This window comes from Anguilla anguilla, chromosome 12, assembly GCF_013347855.1.
Source record: "Anguilla anguilla isolate fAngAng1 chromosome 12, fAngAng1.pri, whole genome shotgun sequence".
Taxonomy (NCBI): Eukaryota; Metazoa; Chordata; class Actinopteri; order Anguilliformes; family Anguillidae; genus Anguilla; species Anguilla anguilla.
Window position 1 is genome coordinate 38,748,810 of NC_049212.1, and position 17,835 is coordinate 38,766,644.

A 17,835-nucleotide genomic window follows, 5' to 3' on the forward strand; every position below is an offset into this window, starting at 1 on the left:
TGGGGGTATGGGGGGGAGGGGGGGTAGGGGGTGTGGCTTTTCACTGCAATGATGTTTGTGCTCAATACGCTCACGAGACAGATATCTGTATTTTAAAAGCTAAAATGTGCAATTGATATGATAAGCACTATTAAATTGGGAGGCTGCTCGGTGCCTGATTGCTTCCATTCTCTGTGCCTGAAAGGCATTTCCTCTGTGACAAAAGAAGGATTTATTTGGTTGGAGTGCAGCGATCGCGAGGATCACAGTGTAATCAAATGGAGCGGCTTGCAGGGTACTACAACATGTTCTGTACAAATGGTGATTTTTGAGCGGGCTGAGTTGAGACTTCATTGCAGCTAATTGCCAGTGATTGCGTATTGTGCCAAAAAATGAAAGTTTATGAAGAAAAAAAAACAATCGATCGTGTGTAGCTTTGGAATATTAGAAGGCAGGAGAATTGTTAGAATTTTGTAATAGAGCTTTGGGGGGAGGGGGGGTGGGGTGGAATACCAGTAACTTTTCTGCCTTCCAACGGGATTAGGAGGAGCTTTGAAATACTTTATATTTTCTTTACCTTGTCCCACCAGTCTAAAATTGGGAGAAAAAAAAAGTCCTGATGTTTTGTATTTGACTTGATTTTTTGTTAATATGCTGAGTAGAAGAAAGGGAGGGGCAGGAAGTGACATCATAATTCTGTTAATTATGTGGACTAGGAGGTGTGTCATTTCCTACACACTCTTGTCTTTGGTGGTGCAAATCAGTTTAAGGAATTCTTGTCGGAACATTTCAAGTGGGTTTAGGCATGTTAAAACTTTTTTTTTTTTGGTTCCATACTCTCATGTTCATAAAATTACCTCTGAATTTTTATAGAAATTTTGATATAACAATGTTTATCTCTAGATCTGTCATAACAGGATTTTGAGCAAATTGTTAAAATAATTTGTGGTTTGGAAAAAAATGCAGCGATTATCTTGATCATGTGCTGACGATGACCCCAATATTACTGTACAGTGAGCAATACAAACCATCCCAGAGACAAGAAAGAAATTTGAATGGCTTAACTTGCTATTTTTTGTTTGAACCACTAATATTAAATACAAATACATAAAATGTTTTTTTTTTTGGTAACTGGCATCCTATATCGCTGTAATATTAGCATTTTCAAAAACTGTAATTACAATGGGAAAAAATGAAACTCTTACCATGTATGATTCAACCTGATGAGGATTAGATCCATATGCAATTAGTGTTGTTGGTGTTTTGGTGTGAGCCATAGATTACACTGAAAGTGTTGCGTTTTGATATATGTGTACCAGGGTGAGTTGCATAGGTTCCGTGCATGGCTGATCTGAGCTCACTATAACGTCTCAGTCACTGTTGTGCTTCTAATGAAATGATCACAATGAGGTTAGTGCAGTTTGGGGGGAAAAAAACATGCTCTGCTTTTCCCAACAACAACAACAACAACAAAAAATAAAAAACAGCAGATGGTGTTTTCCTCGTTTACGCGTCTCATCTTCACAAGCATCTGGCCACTGTTTCTTCTGAAGTGACACCCATCAAAAAAAAAGAAATAATGAAATCTTTCCATCTCAGTTTCCAGACCATTTCATCAGTCCTTCATTAGTATGCAGAGGTGCCTCTGACACAATGCTAATGCTAAACACTGTACTAGGGCGCATTACATTATGTGTTTGTTCATATGTGTGCCTGTGTTGTGTACTGTACCATCTTGATCAGAGGAGATGCAATGCAATATTCTTTTGGCCCCATCTGTGCACTGTGGGAAGTGTGCAACTTGGTCTTCAACCAAAATTCAGTTATATGTTTAGCATACAGGAAAGAAAACTGTAGGCTGGAAGTGATGTCGTGTGTCTCTGATATTTAGCTGGAATGAGCTAAATTGCATGTGATGGTTAGCTTTTCTCTGTTCCCATTTTACACCTAAGTACAGTAGCTTGGTTAGACACGGTGGGTTAATTCGACACTGTCATCTTTGCCCATGTTCAAGCCACTGCTGGAACTTGCTTTGAGTTCTAGTATGGATTCAAGATTCTCAAATTGGTAATGAAAATAATTCGCCACTACCCTGTTACACCACATAATGTGTCATCAAGACTTATTTCGAAGGGGAGAAATGCTACTGTGTGTATCGGAGGTGCAATATCACGTCTGTCCATCTTTGTGTTTTTCTTTTTTACACCTTAATGTGACCATTGTTTTCCCAGTCTTACCCGTTTTCTCACTTGTAGTGTACGCTATGCATGATGTGGACAGGCTGTTATGTGTCGGGATATTGGATCTTATTGTTTATACTCGGTAGTTTCATGCATTTGTCGATATCCCAGCCAGCTTCCCTGGTGTGTAAAGTGATTCAGTTTTCCTTATGAAGTTCTTCTAATGCATAACGTATACAGTAAACACTCATAAAAAGCAATTTCTGAATACAGTGTGGAAGCAGGATGAGAGGGTGCTTTATTTTATAACGCTTATTTATAATCGTACCTTTAGCCCGAATGGGAAAAAAAGGTTCAACTGCAAAATATACCATACTGAGCAAAAACATTGATGACTAGGAGTAAAGATATACAAAGCAGGTGACAAATAAACTTGATCATTTTAGTATTGCTGTTATTAATCAAGCTTTTATTTAACAGTGCGACTTGTGAATGTATAAGATTTTTTAAATTTTTTTTTAAAATGTTGGCCAGTTGTAAAGCAGTACCCTGGACGCTCTTATAAGTTGTCTTCACTTTGCATGATGCATCTGTTCTCCAAATGCAGCTGTTTCCGTGTAAATAAGTACTAACACACATACTATTTTTGCATGTTTTTATACTGTATATACTTCGAGGCAATAAACGTCAGCGTCCACAGAGAAATCCCACTGGCCTCTTTGTTTGGTATTGTAGAGGAAGCCACAGGACATTGCCAGGTGGTCTCTGCAGCTGTGGTTCCTGAGCTGTGGTTCACAGAGGAGATGTGCTGGATGGTGAGATGTCAAATAGAAGAAAAATAATAATACCCTGTTCTGCTGTATACAATAACCCTTTACCACTTCCGCTTTTGCATTCACATCAATCCAATTAACTATTGAGCCTGTTACTTGAATATACTAGCGTGGGTGAAAAATTCCATATTTGAGCCTATATCCGGCTACATTATTATAAGGGGTGGGGTCACAGAAAATGTTTTTGGGTGTTTTACGTGAGTCCTGGTCCTGGCCTCCTCAAGACCACAGCATTTCTGAGGTGAGGGACGGCTCCCTCCGTTTGAAAAGGTGCACGCAGGTTTGACGGAACCCACGGACTGAACAAAGTAAAGTAGAGATTAATAAAAAAAAAACGAACCAGCGCTGTCATCACAAATTCTACATCACCATGGCAACCGGAGGAGGTTCAAACCGTCGGTGCCGAATCCCAGTGGCCTTACTCTTTATATGGACTGACGGGAGTGTTGCGGGGGGGTGTCCACCCACACTGAGGATGTAGCTGCGTGTGTAACCATGCGCACAAAGTTGTGTTGTCATTATAGATTTCTATAGTTAGAAATCATGAAAAACAGACTTGGGTTGCCTTGAACTTGACAGTTGGCAAAGCTATTGTGAAGGCTGGGGTGCAGTAAAAGAGGAGCTAGTCGTTCTGCTCCTCCTCACCCATCTGTGTCTGAAACACTTATTCATGTTGACAGTATGCAACCATTTATTCATATTGTAGAAATAGCAATAGGAAAATGCATTACATGGCCAGTATGTGGACACCTGACATCAAACATCTCATCCAAAATTATAGGCATTAATATGCAGTTGGTTCACCCCTTGCTACTATAACAACCTCCACTACTAAGGCTTTATACTAGATGTTGGAGCGTTTCTTCATGGATTTGTTTTCATTCAGCCAGAAGAGCATTAGTGAGGTCGGGCACTGGTTGGGCGATTAGGCCTGGCTTGCAGTTAGCTTTCCAATTCATCCAAAAAGGTGTTGGATGGGGTTGAGGTCAGGACTCTGTGTGCCCGGGGGCATTGTTATGCTGAAACAGGAAAGGGCCTTCTCCAAACTGTTGGGGAAGTACAGAATCGTCTAAAATGTGATTGTATGCTGTAGCATTAAGATTTGCTTACACTGGAACTAAGGGGCCTAACCCAGATCACGAAGAACAGCCCCAGACTATGGTGTGTCCAGATACTTTTGGTCATATAGTGTGGGTATAATCTGTTGCACAATTCAGATTTTGTTTCCTCCTACAACTGAATTTACTTAGACAATGCTTATCTAGAAATGAATGCTTCACTATAAATTATGTAACAAAATTTTACATAATATACTGTATGTATTCATATATGTAATACAAATTTATGGTGACCTTCTATATGCTATTATGACTGTAGCTTCAACAGAAAACATGCGGAGTACATAGGGAATTTCTTACTCAACATGATTGGTTTCTATTTATTTTAATTTCATCTAAATAAATAAGATAATTTAGGATTCAGAAAGTGGGGTTTAAACTGTTAAATGCTATACAGCATGCCTCGGAAGTGCATTAAAACTTTAATTAATCAGTATCTGGGTTTCATTGCATTCTGTATCACTGCATCAATGTATCTCTCTGTCTTCATATCTGCACTGTAAATTACAGTCAAAGGGATTTTCCTGGGTGACTGATGCCCTCTTCTGTTTGGAGAAGAGCAGTGCATGTGAGTTTACATAAGCCTGAGAAAATAAATTCTGTACAATATCATGGAATACGATACACGTATATTAATATGTGACAGACACAACGTAATATGTTGCGAGTAAATTTCATTATGTATAATGTTATCATGGCTATCAATAGCCTAGTTATAATTTGATGTTAATACAATTATGATACAATTTGATGGATTCATATTTTCCCTTTTTAAAAAAAAATAAAGATTAATGAGGGGTTCACATCTACATACATCGATATTAAGGCGTCTGTACCGCGTTTTTGGACTTACTGCTGTTGCCTTTCCAGCATTATTGCTGTCAGAGGAATAAGGAAAAGAAATATGCAACAGCACCTCCCAGTGGGCAGAGGGTGGTGTTCGACATTGGGCATAGCAATTAATGTTATTGACACCATAGACATGCATTATTTTTTTTCGCCGTTGGTGTGTGAGTGTGTGTGCGAATGGGTGAATGGAGAGGCATCAATTGTAAAGCGCTTTGGATATATAAATATATAGATAAAAGCACTATATAAATGCAGTCCATTTACCATTTACCATATTTATCTAGACTGTCTAGTTTTTTCACTCTGTTCTCAGTGAAGTTCCCTTAAGTTCTCGCTGAGTCTCCCCCTTTTGTCTTTGACTCTGAGAGACCCTTAAATAGAATCTGCCTCAGAAAGCAGTCAACGTGAAATGCCGCCATTTTGTACTTGTTTATTTGCTGCCAGTGATATGCAGACTAATTTTCCGAAGCGCTTCTTTCTGTGGTTTGGTGTGGATGCTTTTAAGCCCAGAAAACCACATCACCGCCATGTTACACTTTGAAACCTCTGAGCTGGTTTATGTGTGATGGTGTTCTATTTGCACTTGTTGAAGGAGTTCGTAAAGAAGGTGTTAGGATAAGGAGCTGCAGAGGAGAGGCAAGGGGGTGAGGTTAAGTCCTTCCAGCCATCCCCAAATCACTCCTCTATTCATCTGATAGGTTACTAATACTGAAGAACACGGATCTAACATGGTCCATGTCCCCTTGAAATGGGACCATTTGTCCATGAAGTCCAGTAAGAAATTGATGTTTGTATAGTTGTACACTGTGAGCCACTTTCCTGGTTTTTACCTTTATAGATTTATTCCTCTGCTTGTACGTGTCTTTTTTGAGGTGGTAATAATCTTCCTAGTATTTCTGACATTCAGCAAACCAAACGTGAACCTCCCAGCTTTTTGTTTCATTAGGTACAATTATTAATTTTACAGAGCGCATTGAGAGTCTCGTCTGATCTACTTAGCAGAATTAGCTTAATTATTTATCTTCGCTCTTGACATTCGCTACAATTAACTGCATATTAAGGTGCCTTATCAAGGCTATGATTTACCTTGGTGTTGAAGCAGACATTTTCACCGCTTTGCAAATGCATAACTAATTACTTGGCCTCTTTGTCTGTGGAACACACAGTTCCCAGCTAAACACTCAGTTTTTAAATAGGTTTAGAATTTACAAGTGCTTGCCACAAAAGCATTGTAACATGGTGATCCTACACATTAGACAAAGCCAATCCTGGATTTTGCATAACCACTCCTACTTAATATGGCTGACGAAGGAGGTGCACTGAGAACTTGAAGGAACAGTGTGAATTGGGTTTACAGGGGGCCATTTCTGAATTTCCCTCCTTGGGTATTTACAGCTGAACCTGGGAGGAGTGGAGGTAGGTGAAACCATACAGTTCCTGTTGAGCAGGACATAAAACATGAACTGGTGGCCTAGGCAGATAGGGAGGTAACCCTGATCCTGGAGTGCCAGAGCCAGCTCTGGTCTTTGTTCCATCCAAACCCCTAGCTACATATTCAAATTAATTAGGATTATTGAACTGACTTGACTATTTAGGATTACCTTCCTGTCTGTGCTACCTCACCTTTGTGTATAGCTTCACCCTTGAGACAGCAGTGTCTTTGCCTAACCTTGGGAATGACTGCGACCCTCCACTGAGGAGCTGAATTAGTTTCAGTGTGATGCTAAAACTAGGTGTGCTGACCCAGCCAGAGACTTGTACATATTTTAATCTGTTTTCATTTTTCTTTGTTTTTGTAAAAAAAAAAAAAAACATTTTAATTAAATTTAAAAAAAACCCCTCTGATGCTATTGCTTGTGTGGTCCTGGCCTTCAAGTTGGTTATTACAGGTAGTTATACTGTCTGAAAAGTAGGCCCTAGTGATCACATTTGCACCTCTCAGGAGAGTTTTTTAAATGGGATATTTAAAGTGCATGGACTGGAACAGCCTCACTTAGAGTAGCAGTGCGGTGAGGGGGATAAAGAAGGTCCCATCTCGTGCCACTTCCTTTTACATTCCTGCTTCATGTTCATTTTGTAAGCTAGAAAAACAGGATGAAACAAATTGTGATGTTTTAACAAAAATAGCATTGGCAAGACTATGTAGCACAATTCGTAGAACACCCAATCTGTCTGAATAAAACAAAAATTATGGAAGGAGGACAGGACTGTCCTGATTAAAAAAATAAATGACTGGTTTCCTCAGACCAAGCTGACATGCCAAAAGCATGGTTTCATTCCTGCGAGTTCTTTCTCCAACATTGAAGGTGTTAATGAAAGCCATCTCTGGAAGAATTGCCCTCAGCTGTGGGAACCTCAGTCAAAATGGGAGGTGTGAGCAGCCTGTGATGTTCAGAATACAGCTGTAGAAGTGCAATCATTCATCGTAAGGCAGGTGAAACATTAGTAAAGAAAAGTATGATTTTCTAATGCTCCCTAAAAACCCACCAGTTCCTCCATCATATCATATATGCAGTCCATTGGTTCCACCAGGGGACAGTTTTCCCAGGGTTTTAACTGCAGTCACATTACATTATTTAATATGGTGTCTTCCACACTCTTCTACGTTATCTCCCAGAATGCAATCTGGCGAATTTGCTTTTTAAAAAAAAACATCTTCAGGAACATGAGCTACGGCACATGCATATGCAATCGATATGTGTAATGTTTGCAGCTCCAAAAGGAGGTCCACAAAGGAGTCAGACTGAAAGTCAGGTGCTGCAATGCCAAATATAGAAGTTCACCATCTGTACCACAAGACCTTCACCCTGGGAGCCAATTAACAGACTCCCAGGCAATTAGAGGAATACACTCATTACCTGCCGGAGGTCAGGCTGCCCCCTGACTACAAGTTTCCTTCTATAGATCCTGGTCTATAGGGAGACTCTTCGCAGGTGCTATTGATCAATGCCATGGGCCAGTTTCAGAAGGATGGTGGTGAAGGCCAAACCTTTGACCACACTGTTGGAAAGCAGCCAGGAATCATTACTGTGGGGACTGCATAAGAATGCCTGGAGATATGGACTGCCTGCAACCTGCTTATTGATATTTTACTGGATTGGCTGTTTATGTATTATAATTTATCTGTTTTCATGTAAGCCATTTCCTTAAAAAACCGGTGCCTGCCCGCGGAAGATGTGTTCCCCCTCTGAGTCCGGTTCTGCTCAGGGTTTCTCCCTGTTATCAGTCAGGGAGTTTTTCCTTGCCACTGTTGCCCTAGGCTTACTCTTTGGGGGGCCGGTTCTCTGTAAAGCTGCTGTTTAAAAGCACTATACAAATAATAATTGATTGAATTATTGATTTTACATCAAAAATGTGCCTCTCAGCATAACAATGGTACTACTCCAAGCTGTAGGTCATGTGACTCCAAGCCCCTCTTGATCTTCAGTAAATAACACTATAAACTAACTCTGCTAATTGGCAAAGTGACGTTATCTTGTGTCAAATTAAACGCTGGCGATTCCATTGGGAAATGGCTCGCTAACGCATTAAAACTAACAGGGTCTGTCAGTTATTTTTATGAAACTACCGTATTTCCTGACTGCAGAGTTTGCCATTGTTTTTTGCAATTAGCTAAGCAAAGGATGCAGAGCTGCTCGATATATTCTGCTGATTGGCCTTTAAAACAGTGACCTCACAATGCAAAGATTCATTAGCAGCTTAAGCAGCCAAGATGCACTTGTCCTCTGAAGAGCAGAAATCTGTTGCATCTTTAATTGTGCACATTACTGAATGAGTGCACTACTGGCTCATTAATTGTAAAATGATGAATGGGTGCATGATTACAGACTGCATGCTGGAAAGCTGAATCCTTAACAGCTAATAATATCTCAGTAGCAATTATCTCTAAAATTTTGAAAAACATTTCTAAAAATGAGTTTTTTTTTCTCGTTTTAGTCAAAGCTGTCTATAGAATGTTTAATTTCCGCAGTTCCCTCCCCCAGGATTGCAACCAGCTGGCTCTTGAGAGTTCATTCAGAATTAAAAAAAAAAAAAAAAAAGCAATTTCTTTTTTTATGTTTGATGACTGCATGTTGTCAGGTCAGTTCAAACATGACAATACATTCAAATGACAACCAGTATACAACTGTGTTGAATCATTAGGCCAATTAATACTAGCACATGAAATGTGTGATAAATCATACATAGATAATAAACCAGACAACATACTGTATTTAGCAAAAAATATTGTCCTTAATGTTTGAGTTATTTAATAATTGTTAATAAACCGTTAAATTCAATGATCAATGTCATGTTTATACAAATTTAGCCAAGCGGGTAATTGAGGTGGAGTGTTGGAGATGGTTTATGTCTGTGTCTATCCATGGGTAATTACAACCATGCTTATTCTGTGTGTCTCAGTGCTAACTGCCTGCACACTTCCTCCGCATTTTGCTGGCCTCTGGCTAGTACAGACTGTACTCTCGGTGACACTAATAAAAGCAATAAGGGTAAATACACAGCACCCATCTGCGAATGCAGTTATGCAAGCTTCCCAGTCATTTACCTAAATTACCTGTGCTATTTTATATTGCTCTCTGACTGAAGGGACAAACTCAAAGCTTCTGGAGTCCTTCCAGACATATGCAAACACATTTCTGTCATTTTCAAATCTGAATTAGGCTGTGGTTAGAGAAATACTTTTCTTCGGCCTCTTTTTTTAAATGCATCCATTATTTGGCTTTACCTCCTGAATGTCCTCTTTGATGTCCTCTTTGACTTCTCCTTAACCCTGACATAAATGAAGCATGGAGGCTTTGGTGCACCGCTCACAGTTCCAAGATTTCATAGCTGGTGCAATTGAAAACTAGCTGCTCTTTACCACTGTTATAAATCCTGAAGAGCTGCTGCTTAATATGACATAAACCAGTTGACAAAAGTGTTACGTCCATTGCCGTGCACCTGGTTATTGTAACGCAGGTGGATTTTGGGATGTAATATTACCGTTGGATTATGCTAATATAGGCAATTAGCTGTCTCAAGTTGTTCAAATACGTCATTTAAAATATACATGCATAAACGTGATTGTGGGTCCAGACAGCGGTTCCCTTGAGCAAGGTACCTTTCTCGATATCTTCTGAAGTTGATGTTACCTAGCTACAGGATGTCACCCTGGCAAGTCTGTGGAAGCAGGTACATGTCGCAGCAGATACCTTGTAAATGGGTTTGACCTTTAGTGCTGTTGCGTCGGCTATTAACACTGTGCCCCACTCTCGGGTTTTCCGTGAACAAGCCTTGTGCCAATACTGTATATGCATAAAAATAATGAGAAATTGTGATGGAACTGCCCTCAATGAAAAAGCTAACCTGTTTTGCAGGTATAGCTTTCTCGGAATGTCAGTTATTCACAGAATAAATTATGATCTTGTACTGCAGACAGGTTGATTGATTATAGGCTACCCATGGCTAGCCTATCTTGTAATCGCCTCAGTCGCAGCCTACCTTAAATGCAATTTTGACTGACACATGTTTTGCTGGTATAGCCTAACCCACACATTGCGACAATTTCGATTGAAATTGAAAAACTTATTTCACGAGGGAATGGTTTTGGCTTACCTATGTACATTTCCAATGATTGTTAACCACTCAAACCAGTTTATTATTAAATCACAGAAAGGAGAGCGGCCAACAATGATGCACTCTATTATAGCAGCCTTTATTGAAAATGCCGTTGAAAAACTGGAGAAATCAGCAGTGAATAGTAACTAAAATAACTATTTTAGTTAACAAGCTTAACAAAGCAGGCAGACTCCTTTTAAATGTTAACATTGTAAATGCACAAAACTGTCTAGGTCAGATTTGAATCGTATATCATTTACTTTTTTACACAAATTATGCAATGATTAATCGGTGGACTAGAGACTCCTAGAATAAGTGGCTTTATACTGGCTTTGCTCTTCCTTGTAGCTCAACGTTATTTTACCTGTTGCTGTTAAAGGGGACGAATTCATATGAACATTTTCTTAACATAGTATTTCTGAGCCAATGGTACCTTGTCTATGTTTACGTCGACTTGGATTTGCATCGGGACAACAGTATTCCCTACCTGTGCTGCAGGTATTTTAAATGTACAGAAGAGAGTAACTGGGCGGAGTCAAAATGACGTTTTTCCCTGTAGTGACCAATCGCTGCTAGAGTTTTCCGGCGTGTGATTTGACAGTAAACTCGCGGAGTCCCGTTCAGTTCAGCCAAGACCAGCATCTTTGGTTTGGAGGGTGAACAAATGTAGGATTGCAATCAAGTAATGATAACACATGGAGTAGGGTCAGAAATCAGAACAATAATTCAAAATTACACACAGAACTACAGACTGATACACAGGGATTCGATCGACGTGGAGCAAGCCGCAGTAAAATATAGCCCGAAGGCTACTGTCGTTACTAAGTTGGGTAGCAACACTAGCAACACTAACCGCATCGATCTACGTTAGCCTAGTAGTAAATTACGACAGGTGTAGCTCGCTATAGCAACACAACATTTCGTTTCATCCCCTGTTTACTGGTCCTGAGAATGATGAAGGATGCTTGAGAGAGATACCCTGGTTCATCTGTTTGCTGGAGGGTGAGTATGGAGTTTTAATATGTCACCGGCATAAGAACATATCCCGACAATCACTGATTCAGTGTTTATCGCTAATTTGTTGTAGTTTGTTTTAGTTGGAGTCCCTAACCAAACATAGGCTGCTGCTATGTGCTGCTAAGGTTCAGAAAGCCAGTCAGTAGCTCCGTAGTGCTGCATGGACTGCGAATTACAAGACATAAGAGTCATAAGAGTAGCTGTTAGCTGTCAACGCCTCTTGTGTGGCATAACTGTTGCGAGCTTTCAGTTTACGTTGGACAGAGATAGATGTAGCAGGTCATTTTACGTAGTGTTGCCAAGAAGTTAGATATAGCTATATGCAGTCAAGACACCTGCGCTAGGTTGTGACACTGAATCTGCAGTTGTTGGCGCAAGTTAACGAGTGCAACTAAAGGCGAACCTCGTGATCTGCTAGCTAGCTTTAACCATGCTCAATTGGCCGTTGAGCGTTTGTATGTATTACTAATTAGTCGCTGATGTTATATACATATTTAGCACTTGATACCAGATATTGAATAGATCATTAGCTGATTTAAAGTAGTGTAAATTATTTTATATAGGTTGCCAACAACAATGCAACAATTATCTAGCTGTTTACTAGTTGCAGTAGCCTAGCTATAATTAGTCAGTTTGCAGAGTTGTAATTCATTGTCCCACACAACTCTACACATTCAGCTGCTTTTTAGGTCAACAGTGACTGACAAGGTCTGAATTGTCATTCTTAACAGTTATGAATATTAATAATAATAACATATATATTTGATGATAATTGTTTAGTGCTGTTTCATGTGTTTATGAGCATTCACACTAGGTTATATTATAAGCACTGACACCTTTCTCCATCTCAGTGGCATCTGCTCCGTTTTTGGAGGATATCTTTGGAGATGACATTTTACTTGACAGGAATTAGGTGGATTGAATGAAAGACAAAATATAAATGGCTAAATTTAAACCAGAATAATTGGTTTGGCATAATAGGCGATAATTGAGGTCTTTTGCAGGCAACTGACAGAAAAAAATGACAGCTTTTCTTTGACTAGAAGAGACAGTGTGGCCAGTGTAGCCACTCTATATATCAATGTGGGCCCTGTATCAGACTCATTGCTCTGTTCAGCACTGTTACAGGCCTGTAAAGCGTGTGTGTGTGTGTGTGTGTGTTTGTGCGTGCGTGCACGCGCATGTGTGTGTTCTGATACAGACTGACCCGTTGTCTATTATTGATTTTTCCTAGGTGTGGGGGCACGATCGGGGCCACTCTGACCTGCCCGCTGGAGGTGGTGAAGACCAGACTGCAGTCTTCCTCGGCGTCTCTCTTCATCTCTGAAGTGCAGCAGGACCCTGCTCGTGGGACCAAAGTGAAATATGTGACCCCTGGACCCCTACGCTGCCTGAAGTGAGTGCCCGCTTGCCTTCATCACCGTCACTGTCTCAGCTTCATCATCCTCACATTCGGACCACTGGCACAGCACACAGTCCCGCGGCCCCCGTGGTGAGGGGGGCCCCTCCTGCACTGAGGGTCCTGTCCTAGACTTTTTTTTTTTTTAATTAATAAGATCTTTTTTTTTTTATATATGACTGAACAAGTGAGATTCGACTGTAGTTTTGTTAGATAAGCAGGGGCTGCTATCAGCTACAAGACTTGAAAACCTCCTTTTTTGCTTTAGTAGTAATGTTTGAGATTATTTGTCTTGCTGTAGGATGAAGCTTTCAGTGTGTTTGGAGATATTTGCTTGAACGTTAGCAGATAAGATGCCTCTGTACACTTGGGAATTAAATTCTGCTGCTGCTAGCAGCAGTTACATCATCAGTAAAAACAAGCGAGCTAGTACCTGAAGAATTTGTCTAAAAAGTACTGTCATTTCTACATGGTGAAACCAAAATGTGTTTTTAAAAAAACCCTGTATTAAAAGATGAGGATCTGCACTTTAACCTCACATGAATTGCTTGATTACAAATCTAAACATGTGGAGTACAGAGCCAATTCAAGAAAAAATATGTTCGTCCCAAACATAATGGATGGCACTGTATAGAAGGGTGAAAGTATTTATGAAAAACTGAAAAGTAAATTGAACAAATACATGTATTATTGTCTTTTTTTAATTTAACCTCTATTTTTACCAGGGTAGTCACATTGAGAATGACATCACTTTCTCAAGTGAGCACCTGGAGCCTATCTTTCTCTCCCTACCCGCTAGAACTAATATATGTCCTGTCTCTCTTTCTCTCTCTCTCTCTCCCCCCCCCCCCCCCCCCCATGCAGGTTAATCCTGGAAAAGGAAGGGCCACGTTCTTTGTTCAAGGGGTTAGGACCAAACCTGGTGGGCGTGGCTCCGTCCAGGTACGAAGTGGAGAAATTCAGTTACTGAGTAAATTGCTTCTTAATTTTACGAACATGTTTTTGTAAAACATTTGGCAGAATTCCTGCGGAGTACATAGAATATTATTTACAGTAGAATGTGGAATCCACGCTTTCGAGCCATGGAGTCTGGATGGGCCCTGTGGTCTGGTATCTGTTAAGGGACTGTTCCACTGTGTGGATCCACCCAATGATTTGGCATCTGTTAAGGGACTGTTAGCAAGATAAGAATAATCAGTTTCATTATATTTACTTATGTTCTGACATATATTTTGGTTGTGGATTTTTTTATTTCAGTTGATTGTCAGTTTTCCTTTCCTCTCTCCCCTCATTCCCAGAGCGATATACTTCGCTGCTTACTCCTACTCTAAAGAGAAGCTGAATATTGTGTTGGAACCTGACTCCTCACCGGTGCACATGGTCTCTGCAGCGCTGGCAGGTAAGGGTCATTCTGCACACAGGTAACATCCTTCTGCACACAGGTAAGGGTCATTCTGCACACAGGTAACATCCTTCTGCACACAGGTAAGGGTCATTCTGCACACAGGTAAGGGTCATTCTGCACACAGGTAAGGGTCATTCTGCACATAGGTAAGGGTCATTCTGCACACAGGTAAGGGTCATTCTGCACACAGGTAACATCCTTCTGCACACAGGTAAGGGGCATTCTGCACACAGGTAAGGCCCTTCTGCACACAGGTAAGGGTTATTCTGCACACACGTAAGGGCATTTGCAAAATGGTAAGGATTTTTTTTTTTCCAAAACCTACCACACATGCACTTGTGTGGTGTGCGCACACACACACACACACACACACACACACAGAGCCTGCTTACGTATTTTTGTTTTGGCAGATTTAATCTGTCTTTTCTGTTAGAATTGTCCACCTCTCTATGCTTTGCATTCCCAGGTTTCATCGCCATCACTGCGACCAATCCCATCTGGCTGCTAAAGACTCGCCTACAGCTGGATGCCAGGTAAACGAGAGGAGAGGCGTGTGTGTGTGTGTGTGTGTGTGCGCGTAGGTGCGTGCGTGCGTGTGTGTGTGTGTGCATGCGTGTGTGTGTGTGTGCGTAGGTGCGTGCGTGCGTGTGTGTGTGTGTGTGTGTGTGTGTGTGTGTGCGTGTGTGCGTGCGTGCGTGCGCGTGTGTGTGTGCGTGTGTGTGCGTGTGTGTGTGTGTGTGCATAGTCTCTCTTATGGATAATGTCTCATCACTCTGCTAATCCTGTGGCTTTCGGCCATGCTGTAAGTGGCTCGGGTGTAAATGTGCGCTGCGGTGGCTGTTCTATGTGACCGGAGCCGAGGGGAACAGCGGATGAGCGTCGCCGAGTGCGTCAGGCGAGTGTACCGGTGCGACGGCCCCCGCGGCTTCTACCGGGGCATGTCCGCCTCGTACGCCGGAGTATCGGAGACGGTCATGCACTTCGTCGTTTACGAGAACCTCAAGCACAGGCTGATGGAGGCCAAGGCCAGCGCCAGCACGGACAGCGACGACCAGGCGGTTAAGGACGCTTCGGACTTCGCCAGACTCATGCTGGCTGCTGCCACGTCCAAGACTTTCGCCACCACTGTGGCCTACCCCCACGGTGAGCCTTTTCGGGTGAGGGTGAGGGGGCCAGGATTGGCTCGGAGGACTGCTCTGTACATCCACGTGGATGCCTTGCGCAAAAAAAACGCGAAATTATTAATCTGTAAATGCTTTAAAGGGTGATTCTCCTCTTCGGTTCCCTTGCAGAAGTAATCCGCACAAGGCTCAGAGAGGAAGGAAGCAGATACCGCGCATTCTTCCAGACATTCTCCATGGTGACCAAGGAGGAGGGCTACCAAGCTCTGTACCGCGGCCTGACCACTCACCTCCTACGGCAGATCCCTAACACCGCCATTGTGATGTGCGCCTATGAGGTGGTGGTCTACCTGCTCAACGGCTAAATTTTCCCCTCAAGCCGATGATCTACCTGCTCAATGGCTGACACGCAGCTGCAAACGGGTGGTCACTCTGTGCACCTGTAAACAGGTGGTGTGCCAGCTCGAAGGTTAGCACGTGCAGTTCGCCCCTGCTTGCCCAGAGCGAGACAAGGATCATCTGCTGGAGAACAAAGGAGACAGAGCAGGACCAGGAGAAGATGACTACCCTGACTTTCTGAGAAAGAGGCCAGGAGTTTTTGGTCTGAATGACAGGGCACTGAGTGGGAGGAGAGGGCCAAGATTGGAACCATCTTATACCCAAAAACAAAGTTCAAAAAAGGAAGGACGATCTCTCCAGTCCTCTCAGGGGGTCTGTCTCTTCATCTCTCAGTGAGAAGGTGCTCCTAATGATAATTGGGGTAGAAGGATGAAAGCATGATTGGTCGTTGGATTTACGTTGGTGAGACCGATCACGTTTATCACCATGTGTATTCTTAATATGCCTGAATAGTCCGAGTTCTCTCTCACTGATGGAAAACGTATGTTTTGGGTCAGCTTTAAAGAGAACCTCCACTGGAAAGACATGAACTCAAAATGCACTGAAAGCAAAATTAAGAATACAAAGCTAGGTAATTAATATTTTATCCAAAAGGCAATCCCAAAGTGCATTGCCCTGTTTGTACTCTTTTTCAACATGAACAGTGAGAAAGGTAAGCAGGCTCCAAACTAATGATATTCTTAACTTGCCATTCTCTGCATTTTGACAAAAGTTCAGGTTCCTTTTCCGTCTGTCACTCTGTACAGCAATCTGCCATCCCTTCCACCCCGATTTTAGGCTATCAAATGTTCTTGTCTTGAATGCCACAAGTGTGGGGATAGGCCAAGCCAAAATCTCCCAGGACTAATAATGTGTCATGTGTTTTTAGTGCTGAATGGCCTGCAGTGGGATAATGGTTGTGGAAAGCTGTGTTGACGTTAAAAGTAGAAGTGGAGGGTTGTGACGGCACAAGGCTAGCCTATACCTATAGACAGGGTTAGCATATGGCTAACCTATACCTATAGACAGGGTTAGCGCGTGGCTAGCATATACAGTAGCTACAGAAAAGGCTAGTGCATGGCTGGCATATAGCTAGAGACAGGACTAGCATGTAGTAAGCACAGGGCTAGCACATGGTTAGCACGCACAGGACTGGCAACTACAGACAGGGCTAGTATATTGCTACAGTATACATCCAGACAGGGTTAGCACAAGGCTAGCGTTATAGGTACAGACAGCTAGTGCATGGCTGGCATATTGCTAGAGACAGGGCTAGCATATAGTAAGTACATGGCTAATACATGGTTAGCACATGGCTAACGCATGGTTCCCAGTTCCAAGTTATTCTGTTTTTTTAATATCTATTTTTATTTTATTTTTTGGTAGAGAAAAGAAAAAACTTCCCTTTGATAGGAAACAGCGTCTCTTTTGACCTCATGGTGCATCTGCACTGGGCATTTAACTCCATTCATTTTCTACTTGGCCTTTTTCTCATTTTCAAGGTAATTTTGTGATTGTACTGGTTTCCTATTCTTTGCATTTTGTTCTCATTTTTGTAACTTTTGTAAAAATTTAGTCAATAAAAGTTGAAGAATGCAACGGGCTGCTTGCACTGATTGTGGTTACCCAACAACTGCACTGCGTGCTGCATGGGCCTTCTTGGTGGGGGCGTTGGGTGAACAGCCTAGCACGCACCGTCATGCCCCCTGGTCATGTGGATCTTATATAGGCCTGGATACAATGGCAAAAAAAAACAAAACACGGTCTCTAATGGCAACATAGACCGATTGCACGCCTGCACTGTAGGCTATCTTGGTCAGCTGTTACAAACCTGATTCGCATATTTTCCACTCAGTTCAAAAATAAATAAATTAATAAATATGGAGGACTAAACGTGCCAAAATGAAAGAAATAATTTAATTAATATGGAATTATATAAATAAATTTATAGGTAAATA

The 17,835-nt window shown here is 41.6% G+C and overlaps 1 protein-coding gene across 1 annotated transcript; it reads left to right on the forward strand.

Moving 5' to 3' along the window:
- The first annotated feature begins 11,109 nt into the window (after window positions 1–11,109).
- Window positions 11,110–17,471, forward strand: LOC118209825 (solute carrier family 25 member 36-A-like). The gene is made up of 7 exons (XM_035385510.1): window positions 11,110–11,559; window positions 12,809–12,970; window positions 13,838–13,915; window positions 14,272–14,372; window positions 14,845–14,911; window positions 15,235–15,521; window positions 15,671–17,471. Exons 1-7 carry the CDS (start codon window positions 11,519–11,521, stop codon window positions 15,862–15,864), a joined length of 930 nt encoding a protein of 309 aa, XP_035241401.1. The 5' UTR covers window positions 11,110–11,518; the 3' UTR covers window positions 15,865–17,471.
- Window positions 17,472–17,835: the final 364 nt, after the last annotated feature.

Coding starts and splice junctions, on each gene's coding strand:
- LOC118209825 (XM_035385510.1), top strand. CDS start 11,519: ATGCTTGAGAGAGATACCCTGGTTCATCTGTTTGCTGGAGG. Junction 13,916..14,271: donor GTGGGCGTGGCTCCGTCCAG/GTACGAAGTGGA, acceptor CCTCATTCCCAG/AGCGATATACTTCGCTGCTT. Junction 14,373..14,844: donor GGTCTCTGCAGCGCTGGCAG/GTAAGGGTCATT, acceptor TTGCATTCCCAG/GTTTCATCGCCATCACTGCG.